Source organism: Entelurus aequoreus, linkage group LG01, assembly GCF_033978785.1.
Source record: "Entelurus aequoreus isolate RoL-2023_Sb linkage group LG01, RoL_Eaeq_v1.1, whole genome shotgun sequence".
NCBI lineage: Eukaryota > Metazoa > Chordata > Actinopteri > Syngnathiformes > Syngnathidae > Entelurus > Entelurus aequoreus.
The window spans coordinates 71,543,240-71,562,859 of NC_084731.1; the positions used below are offsets into that span (position 1 = coordinate 71,543,240).

Below are 19,620 nucleotides of genomic sequence, written 5' to 3' on the forward strand. Positions count from 1 at the left end.
TTGATACAGTACATGTTTTTTGTCCAACAGGACATTTGTGTACCACTCAATGTTTAAATACATCTTTGGAACAATTGATGCTTTTAAAGACAGACACATAGCTTCAAGGTTGAGAAGTTTCAGGCCCCCATATTCATACTCTTTGTACAAAACCTTTCTTTTAATCTTTTCTGGTTTGCCGTTCCAGACAAAATCGAAGACCCTCCGCTCATAAATCTTAAAAAAGTTTTGTGATGGAGCTGGTAATGACAAAAACAAATAAATAAATTGAGGAATAATTAACGAGTTGGCAATAGACATTTTACCATACAAGGTTAGGGATTTCCCTTTCCATAATTGCATAATTTTGTCCAGCTTTCTTAGTCGATTATCATAATTTACTGAGCCTAGATATTCCAGATTTTCTGGGACAACAACACCAAGTATGTTAACGGGTCCATCTGTCCACAAAACAGGCCCTTTGCATTCCATTCGAAAGGACGTTCCCTTTAGATTTCCGATCCTTAACATTTTACATTTATCATAATTAAGCTTAAGGCCAGATTGCTGTGAAAATATGTCCAAAAGATTAAGAAGGTTCCGCAAACAATGAGGAAAAATCTTATCTTTGTGAATCAGCCTTTTCTGACATGAACTTCATCAAGAACAAACACAGAACACGCCTCACTGATGCACATCTGCAAGACTCACTGAGAGTTGCAGTGTCAAGTTACACACCAGAGTACAACACACTAGTTAACAGCATGCAATGCCAGGCTTCCCACTAACTGACAAAGAAACAGATAACAGATTTGGTGTCCAGTTCAAAGTGTGACATGATTTAAAAATTTGAGAGTTTACTTTTGTATTTTACATGAGTTATTATTTGTACAAACATGGTACAAAGTAATTCATGATTTGTTAAAAAATGTTAGTGGCTAGCTAGTTAAAATGGGATATTGTGATTTCACAAGACTGTCTTAGAAGTGATCATTTGAAAATGTTCAATTTGAAAAATGTGCACTTAGAGAAAATATAAAAATAAAGTGTTGCATATTGATATTTATCTGTTTCTATATATATTTATTGTGAGAAATCATTAAGATGATCAGTGTTTCCACAAAGATAAATATCATTAATTATTAATAATAACAGAGTTAAAGGTAAATTGAGCAAATTGGCTACTTCTGGCAATTTATTTAAGTGTGTATCTAACTGGTAGCCCTTCGCATTAATCAGTACCCAAGAAGTAGCCCTTGGTTTCAAAAAGGTTGGTGACCCCTGGGCTACAGTATACAAATGAGTTTTAAGATGAGACTTAAATGCTTCTACTGAGGTAGCATCTCTAACTTTTACCGGGAGGGCATTCCATAGTATTGGAGCCCGAATAGAAAACGCTCTATAGCCCGCAGACTTTTTGGGCTCTGGGAATCACTAATAAGCCGGAGTTCTTTGAACGCAGATTTCTTGCCGGGACATATGGTACAATACAATCGGCAAGATAGGCAGGAGCTTGACCGTGTAGTATTTTATACGTAAGTAGTAAAACCTTAAAGTTGCATCTTAGGTGCACAGGAAGCCAGTGCAAGTGAGCCAGTATAGGCGTAATATGATCAAACTTTCTTGTTTTTGTCAAAAGTCTAGCAGCCGCATTTTGTACCGTCTGTAATCTTTTAATGCTAGACATAGGGAGGCCCAAAAACAAAACGTTACAGTAATCGAGACGAGATGTAACGAACGCATGGATAATGATCTCAGCATCGCTTGTGGACAAAATGGAACGAATTTTAGCGATATTACGGAGATGAAATAAGGCCGTTTTAGTAACACTCTTAATGTGTGACTCAAACGAGAGAGTTGGGTCGAAGATAATACCCAGATTCTTTACCGAGTCGCCTTGTTTAATTGTTTGGTTGTCAAATGTTAAGGTGGTATTATTAAATAGATGTCGGTGCTGAGCAGGACCGATAATCAGCATTTCCGTTTTCTTAGCGTTGAGTTGCAAAAAGTTAGCGGACATCCATTGTTTAATTTCATTAAGACACGCCTCCAGCTGACTACAATCCGGCGTGTTATTCAGCTTTAGGGGCATGTAGAGTTGGGTGTCATCAGCATAACAGTGAAAGCTAACACCGTATTTGCGTATGATGTCACCTAGCGGCAGCATGTGAATACTAAAGAGTGCAGGGCCAAGAACCGAACACTGGGGAACTCCGCACGTTACCTTAACATAGTCCGAGGTCACATTGTTATGGGAGACACACTGCATCCTGTCAGTAAGATAAGAGTTAAACCAAGACAAGGCTAAGTTTGTCATCCCAATACGCGTTTTGATACGCTCTAATAAAATATTATGATCAACAGTATCGAAAGCGGCGCTAAGATCAAGAAGCAGCAACATAGATGACGCATCAGAATCCATCGTTAGCAATAGATCATTAGTCATTTTTGCGAGGGCTGTCTCCGTAGAGTGATTTGCCCTGAAACCGGACTGAAAAGGTTCACAGAGATTGTTAGACGCTAAGTGTTCATTTAGCTGCTGTGCTACAATTTTTTCGAGGATTTTCGAGATAAACGGAAGGTGGGACACCGGCCGGTAGTTTACCAGGAGATCAGGATCGAGGTTAGGTCTTTTGAGTAGAGGATGAATAACCGCTTTTTTGAATGCTAGGGGAACAGTGCCAGAGGAAAGTGATAAGTTTATAATATTTAACACTGATGGACCTAATAATACAAAAAGCTCCTTGATAAGTTTCCCAGGAATTGGGTCAAGTAAACATGTTGTTTGTTTTGTCCCATTTACACATTTTGACAATTCCTCCAATGTTATTTCATCAAAGAGAGAGAAACTATTTTGGAGGGCGGTATCCGTCGTATATACAGTCGTATTTGTGTTAATAGAACCCAGTTGTAGCTGAGATGCATTGTCTTTAATCTCTTTTCTAATGACTTCAATTTTCTTATTAAAGAAATTCATAAAGTCATCTGCTGTGTGGGTGGAGCTACTGGGAGGAGTCCCTTGTTGGGTTAGCGATGCTACTGTACTAAACAGAAATTTAGGATCATTTTTGTTGAGGTGGATGAGATTTGAGTAATATTTAGCTTTAGCTGAGGTAAGCATGCGTTTATAAGTTATTAAACTATCACACCATGCTTGATGGAAAACCTCAAGTTTAGTCGCACGCCATTTGTGTTCCAGCTTTCGACATGATAATTTCTGGGCTTTAGTTTCTTCTGTAAACCATGGGGTACGCCTTTTAGGGGCCCTTTTTAGCTTTAGCGGTGCTACACTATCAATGGTGTCGCGCAGGGCGTCATTAAAGTTGTTAGTGAGGTTATCAATAGAGCCCACATAATTTGGGAATGGTGCCATTACCGAAGGCAGTAGGTCAGTAAGAGTCGTCGTTGTGGCAGCATTAATGTTGCGGCTGCTATAGTAGTTATTATTATTATTATTATTAGTTTGTTGACAATGAGTCAGAACTTCGAATTTTATAAGGTAATGATCGGACATTACTTTAGTGTATGGGAGTATCGTAACTTTAGAGGTGGTGACACCCCTGACAAGCACCAGATCTATCGTATTACCGTTGCGATGCGTGGGTTCATTTATTATTTGTGTAAGACCACAGCTATCAATTATAGTCTGGAGCGCCACGCATGGAGGGTCCGATGGGGTATTCATATGGATATTAAAGTCCCCCATTATGATTATATTGTCGGCGTGCGTCACTAGATCAGCAACAAACTCTGAGAATTCACTGATGAAGTCCGAATAGGGCCCAGGGGGGCGGTAGATAACAGCCAGGTGGAGAGGCAGCGGTGTGACAAACCTCAAAGTGAGCACCTCAAACAAGTTATATTTATTATTTAGGTTAGGTGTAAGATTATAGTTTTCATTGTATATTAGTGCGACACCCCCTCCCCTTTTAAGAGGTCGGGCAACATGTGTATTGGTATAGTTAGGAGGAGCTCATTTAGCGCAAAAAAATCGTCTGGTTTGAGTCAGGTCTCGGCGAGACCAACGACGTCAAGTTTGTTGTCTCTAATGACTTCATTAACTAATAACGTTTTGGAAGATAATGATCTTATGTTTAAAAAGCCCATATTATAGGTAGTGGGCTGTTTTGAGGATTGTTTGTTGAAATTATCCGAAGTAGCAATATTAATAATGTTGCGTTTATTATGCGTATTGCACTTTAAATAGTTTCGACCATATCTAGGAATTGATACGACGGGGATATTCAGATTGTTTGCTTGATGTTGCGATAAACTGAACGCATCATAGTTAGCTACCTCAGTACAATGTATGTCTGCCTCTGACACGGTCACAAAAGAAAAAACAGTATGTGAGTTGTGTTTTATTCTAAGAGAATTGCTATGTGTGCAGGGATTATCCAGCCTGACGCCGGCTAGTTCTAGTTTAAATGGCTTCTTACCCGGAGACTCCACGCTTCTTTGGTTAGCTTTTCTCTTTGTTGTTAGCCCCGCTCGGCAACCCCGCTTCTGCTTCCGCTCGCACCGCTTACGTCGTCTCCATTGGCGGTCACCGCTAGCACTTGACTCCGCTGCTACAAAGGCCGCTCGATGTAGTCCGCGAAGTATTCCCATGCTAGCGAGGAGGTCCACCGTACATGCATCTTTCAGTCTATAACGACCCGATCCATCCACATCCAGAATTGTCTGTCGGTCGTATGTGATCACAGAGTGTTCACGCTTTGAGCCAGCCATGAAATTGACAGAAATGACGGGTGTTTTTTGCCAAATCGCTCTACACTCCCAAGAGCATTAGCATAGCCGCAGCATAGCCATAGCCATGCGCAAGCTGCATCAATATAATATATAATATAATAGCAAAGAAAAAGTCACGGTAAGCTAAAAAGTACATAATTTTAAGGCACCGACTAAAAAGCAACACATGAACATAAATATTAAATGTAAAGACAACTGTTGTGGAATTTCTGACCTTTGAACTAGATTTTATGTCAGTCAAGAATGTACGCTCATTTCATTTCTCTTCTATTCTGGACAAAGTTGAATATGAAGTCGTGCCAACCTGTCTACAAAATGTTTTGATTGTCTAAGTCATGAAAATACAAAAAAAAAAGCCAATAAATGTTTTAACAAATATGATAATAAGTTAAACCAAAAGAAAAATAGCATAGAACATGTAAACAGTAATTACATTTTAACATCAAAATAAAGGTGTAATATTAAGAAAAAATGCACATAATTTAATGACAATTAAGTTATTATATTGTAAAGAAAAACACCAAAAATGATGAGGATAAAGTTCTAGTATTTAAAAAAATAAAAAAAACATTTTGTGAGAATAAAGGCATGGTATTAAAAGGAAAAACGCATATAATTGAATGAAAATGAAGCCTTAGCATTATGATACAAACATGTATTTTAAGGAACATAAATTCATAATATTATGAAAAAAACACAATTTTATGAGAATAAAGTCATGTAATATGAGAAAAAAAACATCCTTTTTTAAAGAAAGAAATGTTAAGATAAAAAAAAACATCATGTGAATACATTTTATTACAATAAAATCTTATTATGGTAAAAACACAAAATTTTATAAGAATAAAGGCATGATATTGAAAGGAAAAAAGCATATAATTGAATGAAAATGAAGCCTTAGCATTATGATAAAAACATGTATTTTAAGGAACATAAATTCATAATATTATGAAAAAAACAACATTTTATGAGAATAAAGTCGTGTAATATGAGAAAAAAACATCCTTTTTTAAAGAATGAAATGTTAAGATTAAAAAAAAAACAATGTGAATACATTTTATTACAATAAAATCTTATTATGGTAAAAACATAACATTTTATAAGAATAAAGGCATGATATTGAAAGGAAAAAAGCAGAGAATTTTATGAATATGAAGTCTTAGCATTATGATAAAAACATGTATTTTAATGAGCATAAATTCATTTAAAAAAAATACATTTTATAAGAATCAAATGTTAGTATGATCAAAACACAAGATTGTATGTCATTTTACAAACATAAAGGTGTAATATTAAGAAAAAAAGCACATAATTTAATGACAATTAAGTAATTACACTACCGTTCAAAAGTTTGGGGTCACATTGAAAGTCCTTATTTTTGAAGGAAAATCACTGTACTTTTCAATGAAGATAACTTTAAACTAGTCTTAACTTTAAAGAAATACACTCTATACATTGCTAATGTAGTAAATGACTATTCTAGCTGCAAATGTCTGGTTTTTGGTGCAATATCAACATAGGTGTATAGAGGCCCATTTCCAGCTGCTATAACTCCAGTGTTCTAATGGTACAATGTGTTTGCTCATTGGCTCAGAAGGCTAATTGATGATTAGAAAACCCTTGTGCAATCATGTTCACACATCTGAAAACAGTTTAGCTCGTTACAGAAGCTACAAAACTGACCTTCCTTTGAGCAGATTGAGTTTCTGGAGCATCACATTTGTGGGGTCAATTAAACGCTCAAAATGGCCAGAAAAAGAGAACTTTCATCTGAAACTCGACAGTCTATTCTTGTTCTTAGAAATTAAGGTTATTCCACAAAATTGTTTGGGTGACCCCAAACTTTTGAACGGTAGTGTATATTGTAAAAAAAAAAAAACACAAAGAATCATGAGGATAAATGTATATTATGTAAATAAAACCCAACATTTTATGAGAATAAAGGCATGATATTAAAAATGAAAATGAAAATTAAGTTTTAGCATTATGATAATGTCAGGACTGGGTCTGTGGCGTGGTTTGTTCTCCCGTGGTGCAAAGGAAAATTGGCGCGTGCGAGGCGTGAATTTAAATACATGTTTATTTAACAATAAAAAAGAAATAAACAAAAGGCGCTCACAGAGGAGGTAACAAACTTGGCTATGAAACAAAAGACATGCACGTGGGCACAAAAACTATGAACAATAAACACAAACTTACTTGACATAGAGAACTGTGACACGACATGAAGCAGAGTGCTGAATGTGTGAGGACGCCAGCACGAACAACAGAAACAGACATATTTAAATAGTGACGTGATCAGTGAAAACAGGTGCGTGACAAGACAGGTGAACAGGTGCGTGACATGACAATGTGAACCAGGTGAAACTAATGGTTGCTATGGTGACAAATAAAAGTGCACAATGAGTCCAAACGTGGAACAGGTGAAACTAATGGGTAACCATGGAAACAAGACAAGGGAATGAAAAGCAGGAACTAAAAAGAGTCCAAAACCAAGTAGAACATAACTTAAACAAAACATGATCACACAGATGCGACAGAGCCCCTCCCTTAAGGACATATACCAGATGTCCACAAAAATAAAAACAAAACAATGATCAATAGTCATGGGAGGGCGGGAGGGGGACATGGCGGTGGGTTGCCAGACGACGTGTCCCCGTATCCACCGGGGCATAATCAGGTGGCGGCGACGCGTAGACCGCCGCTGTAACTGACGAGGTGGGCGACCCGGGAATGGCCATATCCATGGCCGATGAGGTGGGCGCACTTGGCGTGGCGGCCGACCAGGTAGTGGCCACATTCGTGGCCGACGAGGAGGTCGGCGTACCTGGCGTGGCGGACGCCCATGGACTGGCCACATCCATGGCCGACGAGAAGGCAGGCGCTTCGTCGAGGTGGCAGACGCAGATGACGAAGCTTGGCGTGGTGCGTCGGGCGGAAAAGCTTGGCGTGGCGTGTCCTGGCCACATCCATGGCCGACGAGAAGGCAGGCGCTTCGTCGAGGTGGCAGACGCAGATGACGAAGCTTGGCGTGGTGCGTCGGGCGGCAAAGCTTGGCGTGGCGTGTCCTGGCAGCGTGGGTCTTGGTCTTGGCAGCGTTGGTCTTGGTAGTCTTGGTCTTGGTCTTGGCGTGAGGGGTCTTGGTCTTGGCGTGAGGGGTCTTGGACTTGGCTTGAGGGGTCTAGGCGTCGTGGAGCTGCGACCGGCGGCACTTGGCGTCGTGAAGCTGCGACTGGCGGCGCTTGCCGTCGTGAAGCTGCGACTGGCGGCGCTTGGCGTCGTGAAGCTGCGACTGGCGGCGCTTGGCGTGGAGCAGGTACTGGCGGCGCTTGGCGTGGAGCAGGTACTGGCGGCGCTTGGCGTGGAGCAGGTACTGGCGGCGCTTGGCGTGGAGCAGGTACTGGTGGCGCTTGGCGTGGTGGGGCTTGGCGTGGAGCTGGGCGTGGAGCAGGTGGAGGTGGCCTAGCTGGAGGTTGCGGCTTGGCAGGCCGAAAGACCGGTGGTGGTGACCGAACCGGAGGTTGCGGCTTAGCAGGCCGAAAGACTGGTGGTGGTGGTCGTGCTGGAGGCTGTGGCTTGGCGTGACGAAAAGCAACCCCAACTGAACAGTCCCCAGCCCTAGCCCCCCCCTCAAGGAGCGGATCCCAGACGCGCTCCCTGCGGTCTGGAACCTTCTTTTGGGGTGGGTGGAGGGAGGTCAGGGGGGGGCAGAATCTTCCCCTCCAAACTGTCCAAAATGTCCTTTTTTTTCTACATGTGATTGAGTGGGTGAAAAAAAAGAAACCTGTTGTGACATGGGCGTGGCTTGAGTCTTGGGGGGCGGGGCATGAAATTTGGGTGGCTTGGCTTGACATGCTCTTATTTCTAAAAACATGTCTTGGTAATGTCTTATCATGTCTTTAAAGTCTTTTGCTGGAGGTGAGGGATCACAAGAAAAAGTCTTGAAAAAAAAATCCTGGTCTGTGATGTCATCAGGGTAACGCCGGGCTGCCTGTGGCTTGCTTCCGCCCGGAGGGGCTTGTGGGAGCGGCGTGTCCTGCCGGCTCGCGGAAGTCTTCCCTCGTCCTTGGCGACGCTTTCGGGACGGGAACGACGCACCGATTGGCACCAGCTTGCCTCCATTCCCCCACATTATCCCCCTGCGCTCCCTGGGGGAAAAGCGCAGCGTCTCGATCTCCATGGCGCGCAGCACCTCCCAAGAAGCCTCATCCAAACTGACCAACTTTCTTGCGGGAGAATTTTTCTGCTGGCGTCCTACTGTCAGGACTTGGTCTGTGGCGTGGTTTGTTCTCCCGTGGTGCAAAGGAAAATTGGCGCTTGCGAGGCGTGAATTTAAATACATGTTTATTTAACAATAAAAAAGAAATAAACAAATGGCGCTCACAGAGGAGGTAACAAACTTGGCTATGAAACAAAAGACATGCACGTGGGCACAAAAACTATGAACAATAAACACAAACTTACTTGACATAGAGAACTGTGACACGACACGAAGCAGAGTGCTGAATGTGTGAGGACGCCAGCACGAACAACAGAAACAGACATATTTAAATAGTGACGTGATCAGTGAAAACAGGTGCGTGACAAGACAGGTGAACAGGTGCGTGACATGACAATGTGAACCAGGTGAAACTAATGGTTGCTATGGTGACAAATAAAAGTGCACAATGAGTCCAAACGTGGAACAGGTGAAACTAATGGGTAACCATGGAAACAAGACAAGGGAATGAAAAGCAGGAACTAAAAAGAGTCCAAAACCAAGTAGAACATAACTTAAACAAAACATGAAAACACATAGTTTAATAAGAATAAAATGTTATGATGATAAAAACACAACATATTATGTGACTAAAGTCATAGTTTTATAAAAATTAAAAAAAAACACTTTCTTACAATAAAATGTTATTATGGTAAAAATACAAACATTTATGAGAATAATAATATTAAAAAGGGGGAAAAGCACATCATTTTATGAAAATTAAGTCTTAGCATTATGATAAAAACACATTTCAATGAGCATAATATTATTGGGGAAAAAACACAATTTTATGTGAATAAGATCATAGTAATATGAAAAAAACAACATTTTATAGGAATAAAATGTTAGTATTATAAAAACACAAGATTGTATGTGAATAAAGTCATAGTTTTATAGAAAAACAACATGTTATGAGAATAAAATTGTAAAAACACTGAGCATAAAGTCATAATATTATTGGGGGAAAAACACATAATTTAATGAGAATACATTTATAGGATTATGAAAACCGCCACAATTTAATGAGAATAAATGTGTTACATTACAAGGAGAAAAGGGTGTAATATTATCACATGATTTTTACTATTTTCAACATTATTGTCAAATATGAGGAAAAATCTGAATCAGAATCAGAATAGTTTTATTGCCATTGTTTGAGAACGGGTTCACAAACTAGGAATTTTTCTTGGTGCAAACGTGCGACATAAAACACATATAACACATATTTGGTAATAAAAAGAGCTGTGGGACAGGGACACCCACCTTGGGGACAGGGACAATGGTAGAGGTCTTAAAGCAGGACGGCACGCGGCATAGCTCCAGAGAGGTGTTAAAAATGTCAGTGAAGACAGGAGCCAGCTGGTCCGCACAGTGTCTGAGAGTGGAGGGGGAGACACCATCCGGCCAGGGGGCCTTCCGCGTATTCAGCTTCAAGAACTGCCGGCGTACATCCTCTTCTTTGATGGAGAGGAACAGGAACTATTTAAATAATAAAGTCCTAAGTGGTCCGAGAAAAGAAAACCTCATTTATGCATATTGTAGAAAAAGCAATCAGACATATTGATTTGCATAATTGTGTGTACAATTCATATTAGGACTAGAAGAAGCACATCATTTCTATTGATTGATTGACAGGTGTGATGCCATTATTGTGTGTACAATCCATATTATGACTAGAAGAACACATAATTTGTAATTCTTGATGTGAAATGTGCCACAGGTGTGATGCCATCATTGAGTGTACAATTGATAATATGACTAGAAGAAGCACATCATTTGTAATTATTGATTGACAGGTGTGATGCCATTATTGTGTGTACAATCCATATTAGGACTAGAAGAAGCACATAATTTCTATTGATTGATTGACAGGTGGGATGCTATTATTGTGTGTACAATCCATATTATGACTAGAAGAACACATCATTTCTAATGATTGATTGACAGGTGTGATGCCATTATTGTGTGTACAATCCATATTATGACTAGAAGAAGCACATAATTTCTAATGATTGATTGACAGGCAGTGTTGGGTTGGTTACTGAAAACCAGTAACTAGTTACAGTTACTAGTTACTTTATTTCAAAAGTAACTCAGTTACTAACTCAGTTACTTACACCAAAAAGTAATGTGTTACTGTGAAAAGTAACTATTGATTGATATATTTTTATTTCAGATATGCATAAAAACAAGAGCAAGCCTGATCCAATACAGTGCTATAGCCTTAACAGCCATTATAACAAAATGAAAACAATGGAGAATAAAAAACAAAAACAAATGAGCATTGGACTTTCTTTTTCTTTTTTTCTTTTTTTACATATTTGAAAAGGAGTGAGAAGAAGTTTACACTTATTTAATCCCACCCCTTTTCTTTAAATCATAAATTACTCTGAGCTAGAAGTACCTATTCACTCAATGTACAAACTTAATGAACTTATATATACTGTACATAAATTATAGATATATACATACATATGCACACTACACACATACATAGCCACACCATTACCACTAGTGATCATGGAAATGGTATCATGCCACCACAGCAACACCACTGCCTCAATGGGCAGCCCCACACTCTTCTGTAACACAAACAACCCAATATCAAAGCCCTTTTTCATCTCTGTACCTCTGGAATACCATGTGCCTATACTTCTTTTTAAACTGATTTATGTTTGGACATTGCTTTAACTCCACATTCAAACCATTCCATAATTTCACTCCACAAATTGAAATACAAAAACTTTTAATGGTCATTCTATAACTAAGCATTTTGAAATTTAAATTCCCCCTTAAATTATAACCGCCCTCTCGTATGCTGAACAATTTTTGACTATTATTTAACTATTTAGTTACTTCTTTTTTCTTTTTCTTTTTTTTTAAGGCTCCCATTAAAGCCCTTTTAGCCTTCATTTCAGTACTGTTATTGCACTGGAGAATAATACAATCCTTTGATCAACTTGACATGCATTTGCATCACTGAACTCAGAAAGCAATGTGGTCTACATAAAACACACAAAGACAAAGATATGTTTCAAAGGGCCAATTTATTTCAGGCAAGAACAAATTGACAAAACTATTTTAAATAGCTGCAACATAATGGCACTTTAACTTTAACTTTAAGTAGATAGGATCTTTGATCCAAGACACAACTTACATTTAACTAAAATGTTATTTTCTTTGTGCTCGACAAAAGAAAAGTATTGAGAATGTCTCCATGTTTAGAAACTCGACTTCTGGCTTCGCCATGATGTCTTTTAGTTGTTATGAGAGTAGCTTATGTGTGTGTGTGTGTGTGTGTGTGTGTGTGTGTGTGTGTGTGTGTGTGTGTGTGTGTGTGTGTGTGTGTGTGTGTGTGTGTGTGTGTGTGTGTGTGTGTGTGTGTGTGTGTGTGTGTGTGTGTGTGTGTGTGTGTGTGTGTGTGTGTGGCCCTTTAAGATATGACAGCATGTAAAGTGAGTGACGTCAGTGAGTGAGTGGGCAAGAGAGGTGAGGGAACGGCGACAGTGAGTGTGTGCAGGTGCTCTAGCTTGGTGGATGGCTGCGTCCAATAAAGTCACAAAGTTGCAACAAACCGCCGGCCTCGTCATTCACCCTCAGCTGTAAAGACCCACTTCCGGGTAAAGTAAAGGTTGTTAGCCCCGAAGTACATAGGCCCTGGAGGAACGTCTCCCCTGCGCCCCTCAACTACGCCCACCCACAGAAAGCACGCCTCTTCTTTTCCTTGTGACACAGAAGGACGACACCGCAGCGCTTCAATAAAACACACTCAGATCTTTTGTTTCTAGCCGATAACTACATAAAAAATAACGCAGTAACGCATCATGTAGTAACAGTAACTGAGTTACTGAATATAAAAAATAACGCGTTAGACTACTAGTTACCGCCGGGACTAACTTTGTAACGCGTTAGTCCCAACACTGTTGACAGGTGTGATGCCATTATTGTGTGTACAATCCATATTATGACTAGCAGAAGCACATCATTTCTAATGATTGATTGACAGGTGTGATGCCATTATTGTGTGTACAATCCATATTATGACTAGAAGAACACATCATTCATTTCTAATTATTGATGTGAAATGTGCCACAGGTGTGATGCCATCAATGTGTGTACAATTGATAATATGACTAGAAGAAGCACATCATTTATAATTATTGATTGACAGGTGTGATGACATTATTGTGTGTACAATCCATATTATGACTAGAAGAACACATCATTTCTAATGATTGATTGACAGGTGTGATGCAAGCAGTCCGTACATTCACCCCATTGGTTGGTGCCAGGAGAAGAGTCTTCCCCTCACCCCACCTCAAGGTGTGTGTACATTCCAACCCATGTACGGTATTTAGCTGACATGCCGCTCCTGCATCAGCAGACTATCCTGACCAGGCAGACTTCTCCTGGTCGCGCTACCTGACTGAGATGGGCTCCAAGGCGGTGGCACCCGAGGCTTTCCAAACGGTCAGAAGAACATTGTTCATGGCGTCCACTCTCTGTGTCCTACATTCTTCTTGCTGTCGCCATGCAGCGTCCTGCACACAACTTCCTGCCTCACATGAAACTGGAGGCTGTGGACAAGAGAAGTCCTGGTCTCATCAGAGTGGCCACAGTGGAGGAAGTGGAGACTCACCGCATCAAGGTATTCATGAGTGTGTGTGTGTGTGTGAGGCCTACTACACGCCTGTTCCTCCTCCAGATCCACTATGACGGCTGGAGTCACGTGTATGACGAGTGGATGGACTCGGACCACCCCGACATCCACCCGGCAGGCTGGTGCGAGGCCACCGCTCACCCCCTCAAGGCCCCCCCGCACGATGCCAAAACACATCAGACCCACGGTGACCACACACTTACATGTCTTCATCACCACACACTTACATGTCTTCATCATTGCCACACCCTTACATGTCTTCATCACCACCCACTTACATGTCTTCATCACCACACACTTACATGTCTTTATCATCACACACTTACATGTCTTCATCATCACCACACACTTACATGTCTTCATCACCACACACTTACATGTCTTCATCACCACACACTTACATGTCTTTATCATCACACACTTACATGTCTTCATCATCACCACACACTTACATGTCTGCATCACCACACACTTACATGTCTTCATCACCACACACGTACATGTCTTCATCACCACACACGTACATGTCTTCATCACCACACACTTACATGTCTTCATCACCACACACTTACATGTCTTTATCATCACACACTTACATGTCTTCATCATCACCACACACTTACATGTCTGCATCACCACACACTTACATGTCTTCATCACCACACACGTACATGTCTTCATCACCACACACTTACATGTCTTCATCACCACACACTTACATGTCTTCATCACCACACACACTTACATGTCTTCGTCACCACACACTTACACGTCTTCATCACAACACACTTACAGTGGTGGTCAAAAGTGTACATACACTTGTAAAGGACATAATGTCATGGCTGTCTCGAGTTTCCAATCATTTCTACAACTCTTATTTTTTTGTGATAGAGTGATTGGAGCACATACTTGTTGGTCACAAAAAACATTCATGAAGTTTGCTTCTTTTATGAATTTATCATGGGTCTACTGAAAATGTGAGCAAATCTGCTGGGTCAAAAGTATACATACAGCAATGTTAATATTTGCTTACATGTCCCTTGGCAAGTTTCACTGCAATAAGGCGCTTTTGGTAGCCATCCACAATTGTATTGTATTGTATCTGCTGATTGAAAAGGGGGAAAAAAAGGCTGTTAAGATCAGTGTTGGGTTAGTTACTGAAAACCAGTAACTAGTTACAGTTACTAGTTACTTTATTTCAAAAGTAACTCAGTTACTAACTCAGTTACTTACACCAAAAAGTAATGCGTTACTCTGAAAAGTAACTATTTAGTTACTTCTTTTTTTCCCCTTTTTTTTAAGGCTCCCATTAATGCCCTTTTAGCCTTCATTTTAGTACTGTTATTGCACTGGAGAATAATACAATGTGTTGATCAACTTGACATGCATTTGCATCACTGAACTCAGAAAGCAATGTGGTCTACATACAACACACAAAGACAAAAATATGTTTCAAAGGGCCAATTTATTTCAGGCCAGAAAAAATTTACAAAACTATTTTAAATAGCCGCAACATAATGGCACTTTAATTTTAACTTTAAGTAGATAGGATCTTTGATCCAAGACACAACTTACATTTAACTAAAATGTTATTTTCTTTGTGCTCGACAAAAGAAAAGTATTGAGAATGTCTCCATGTTAAAAAACTCGACTTCTGGCTTCGCCATGATGTCTTGTTAGTTGTTATGAGAGTAGTGTATGTGTGTGTGTGTGGCCCCTTAAGATATGACAGCATGTGAGGTGAGTGACATATCGGTGAGTGCGGGGAGGCGTGCTTTCCCCCATCCACAGAAAGCACTCCTCTTCTTTTCCACCGCAGCGCTCCAATAAAACACACTCAGATCTTCTGTTTCTAGCCGATACTACATAAAAATAACGTAAAATAACGCAGTAACGCATCATGCAGTAACGGTAACTGAGTTACTGCATATAAAAAATAACGCGTTAGATTACTAGTTACCGCCGAAACTAACGGCGTTACGCGTTAGTCCCAACACTGGTTAAAATATACGTCAAAATGGCAAATATCGATATTTGACAATTATTGTTTACATTTTACATATTTTTTATATTTTTTTATATTTTTTATCCAAAACAATCAAAAATCTTTTGTTTTTTTCTAAAGTGATGTGAATCGTTTCTTTTCCCGAGTTCGGGACTATAAGTAAGACCTTCGGGCTGTGAGGAGGAAGCGCTAACCACTGCTCCACCGTGCTGACCATATGTATCCCTGACCTTGCATGGGATTTATTTCACGTCCGTGCAAACAGTCATATATATATATATATATATATATATATATATATATATATATATATATATATATATATATATATATATATATATATATATATATATATATACTGTATATATATGCGTTACGTGTGTGTGTGTGTGTGTGTGTGCGTTTGCGCGTGCGTGTGCGTGTGTGTGTGTGTGTGCAATTCAGAAATGTTAATATCCAACCCAGGCCTCTGTCGTATGTGCAAATAAATGGGATATATATGCGATGTTTCTTCAAAGAGAACGCTCCCGCGGTGCAGGTCGTATTCATCTGACCAGAATGTCGTCAAAAAGCGATAAGCGTCATAATTATTGGCCAAAATAGAATACAAAATGAATAGTTGACAATGGAGCAGAAAGCAGGTGAAAATAAAATGTTTTAGGAACCATTCCTCACCCACAGAGAAAATATGTCCTCTTCCTTCGTCATCTTCTTCGTACAATCATTTGCTGCATTAAATGTTGACTTGGATGGCACAAAACCCTTGAAATTGCCACAAATGTGCCCGGACTGAGACCGACTAAGGTGGAAGCCATGTTTACTTGTGTGAAAACCGCAGTGGCGTCATGTCCGCATGTGGGTAGGGTTGTACAGTATACCACTACTAATGAAGTACTGCCATACTAATGAAATAAAACGGTACTACACTGCCTCTGAAAAACACCGCTGCTATTTTTTTTTTCATTACATTAGGGCGCTACGTCGTTACATTGCTGGAGCAGAGGAGCAGGTTCGGCGGCGCACACATACTGAGTACTTACAAGCAGATACGGTGTGATGACATAGGAGGAAGAACGGACGCATTTTGGCTTAAAAACTAACGATAAATGTGAAGCTGTAACACTGAAGAGGTGTGTCAAGACATAGCTTGCGGCTAACGTCCATCCACAGTGTTTTAGCTACTTCTAAATGACTAATCCTGGCCTCCATGGCAACAAATAAAGTAAGTATTATTATCCCTGCAGGACCAAGAGTAGCTAAACATGCTTCACTACACACCATAGGACGATACAATAGCTAACAGCAAGCTAGCGCTCCTCAATGTAAACAAATGATCCTGTAACTACTTGGTATCGAATCGACACTCAAATGTGTAGTATCACCTAAAACTAATGTAAAGTATCAAAGATTAGAAGAATTAGTGATTATTACATTTGAACAGAAGTGTACATAGAACATGTTAAAACAGGAAGTAAATAGATATTAACAGTAAATGAACAAGTAGATTAATAATACAGTTTTACAGTTTGTCCCTCATAATGCAGACAAAATAATAGGTAGATAAATGACAAAATATGTTACTGCATACGTCAGCAGACTAAATAGGAGTCTTTGTTTGTTTACTTACTACTAAAAGACAACTTGTCTAGTATGTTCACTATTTTATTTAAGGACTAAATTGCAATAATAAACATATGTTTCATGTACACTAAGATTTGTTGTTACAATAAAGACAATTATAAATGTTTTGTTTGCGGTGCCCTTTATTTAAAAAAATGTGGAAATATATTGGTATCGGGACAACATTACTTACGGGTCAGATTGCATTCAAGTTAGACACCACCTTTCTTTTTTTAAACGTGAACAGCCACTAACAAAAAGATCGGATTTGACAAAAAAAAAAATCCTAAATTGGACATGGAGTGTGAGCGTAGCCAAAGTCTTCTTGCTGTGTTTTTCAAGAAGCAAGCAACTCCAAGACCTGGACATCCATGTTGTTGGTAATGCTTGAGTGGAAGTAGAAGTGAAATGTTTTCATGTCTTCAGATGTGGCCATGATGGCTGTCCAGTCCGCCTACCCTGCACCAGTTCCCTGCAAGGTCGTCAGTCACAGCAGGAGCAGCAAGTACAGTTTCCACAACAGGTCGGCCTCTCATTCCGGCCACGCTAACAAACTTGTTTCAAGATGTTCTGGGAAAACAACCCCAACAGGAAGTGTCCGACTCCCGGCTGCGACGGCTCGGGTCACGCGACGGGGCGCTTCACGGCCCACCACTGCGTGTCGGGCTGCCCGCTGGCCGAGCGCAACCAGAGCAGGCTGAAAGCCGAGCTGTCGGACTCGGAGAGCAAGAGGAGCTTCTTCTTTGCGCAGAAGAACAAGAAGACCTCACATTTCCGTGGCAGGTAATCAATGTCGCCTTTGCTTTTTTGTCTCTGTTGACATCGAGGTCTTGTTGTTGCAGGATCGGTCGCCCCCCCAAATACAGAAAGAACCAGCAGAGAGACTTTCTCAGTGAGTTTGTACCTTTTTGATTACAGCCACTCTTTCTTAACCCCGACTTAAACAAGTTGAAAAACGTATTCGGGTGTTGCCATTTAGTGGTCAATTGTATGGAATATGTACTTCACTGTGCAATCTACTAATAAAAGTTTCAATCAATCAATCAAAAAAAAAAACAGAGTTAGCTGTAATACAACTTTCCACCACTGGTGGCAGCAATGACAACATCAAACAAACAAAAGAAGTCTGGAGCTAAAGTCAGAGAGAAGTTTTTTAAGCGCAAAAATGATGACTAAAGTAGAGAAGCTGTATTTACAGTCGCGATCAATAGTGTACATACACTTGTAAAGAACATAAGGTCATGGCTGTCTTGAGTTTCCAATTATTTCTACAACTCTTTTTTTTTTGTGATACAGTGATTGGAGCACATACCTGTTGGTCACAAAAAACATTCATGAAGTTTGCTTCTTTTATGAATTTATTATGGGTCTACTGAAAATGTGAGCAAATCTGCTGGGTCAAAAGTATACATACAGCAATGTTAATATTTGCTTACATGTCCCTTGGCAAGTTTCACTGCAATAAGGTGCTTTTGGTAGCCATCCACAAGCTTCTGCTTGAATTTTTGACCACTCTCTTGACAAAATTGGTGCAGTTCAGCTAAATGTGTTGGTTTTCTGACACAGACTTGTTTCTTCAGCATTGTCCACACGTACAAAGTCAGGGCTTTGGGAAGGCCATTCTAAAACCCTCATTCTAGCCTGATTTAGCCATTCCTTTACCACTTTTGACGTGTGTTTGGGGTCATTGTCCTGTTGGAACACCCAACTGCGCCCAAGACCCAACCTCCGGGCTGATGATTTTAGGTTGTCCTGAAGAATTTAGAGGTAATCCTCCTTTTTCATTGTCCCATTTAAAGCACCAGTTCCATTGGCAGCCAAACAGGCCCAGAGCATAAGACTACCACCACCATGCTTGACGCTAGTTTTGGTGTTCCTGGGATTAAAGGCCTCACCTTTTCTTCTCCAAACATATTGCTGGGTATTGTGGCCAAACAGCTAAATTTTTGTTTCATCTGACCACAGAATTTTCCTCTAGAAGGTCTTATCTTTGTCCATGTGATGTCAGATGAAACAAAAATGTAGCTGTTTGGCCACAATACCCAGCAAATTATTGGAAACTCAAGACAGGCATGACATTATGTTCTTTACAAGTGTATGTAAACTTTTGATTGCGACTGTACATCTGCACCTAAATCTCATTGACAGTTTATTTAAAAAACATATTATTATTTATAATGAATTTAGTTAGAATGTATTTATTTCAGCACCGCGTAATTGTATGTACATTTATTTTAGGCGTCCCTTCTTTTGCAGTATATTTAATAAATAAATAAATGATCAATCAATCAATCAATCAATGTTTATTTATATAGCCCTAAATCACAAGTGTCTCAAAGGGCTGTA

At 39.9% G+C, this 19,620-nt stretch overlaps 1 protein-coding gene across 7 annotated transcripts in view; it reads left to right on the plus strand.

The window, feature by feature from the left end:
• Positions 1-19,620, plus strand: part of l3mbtl1 (L3MBTL histone methyl-lysine binding protein 1) — an 84,125-nt gene that overhangs the window by 42,631 nt on the left and 21,874 nt on the right. For 5 of the 7 annotated variants that reach the window (XR_009827151.1, XR_009827150.1, XM_062057554.1 and 2 more), the window contains exons 13-19: positions 13,236-13,312; positions 13,371-13,459; positions 13,527-13,637; positions 13,695-13,836; positions 17,701-17,797; positions 17,866-18,057; positions 18,117-18,166. Coding sequence is in view for 5 of the 7 variants with exons in the window: in XM_062057554.1 (XP_061913538.1) it covers positions 13,236-13,312; positions 13,371-13,459; positions 13,527-13,637; positions 13,695-13,836; positions 17,701-17,797; positions 17,866-18,057; positions 18,117-18,166 (758 nt within the window). In the remaining 2 variants the exon portion in view is untranslated. The remainder of the gene's footprint in view (positions 1-13,235; positions 13,313-13,370; positions 13,460-13,526; positions 13,638-13,694; positions 13,837-17,700; positions 17,798-17,865; positions 18,058-18,116; positions 18,167-19,620) is intronic. The other 2 variants (XM_062057555.1, XM_062057557.1) reach the window with 1 other exon arrangement.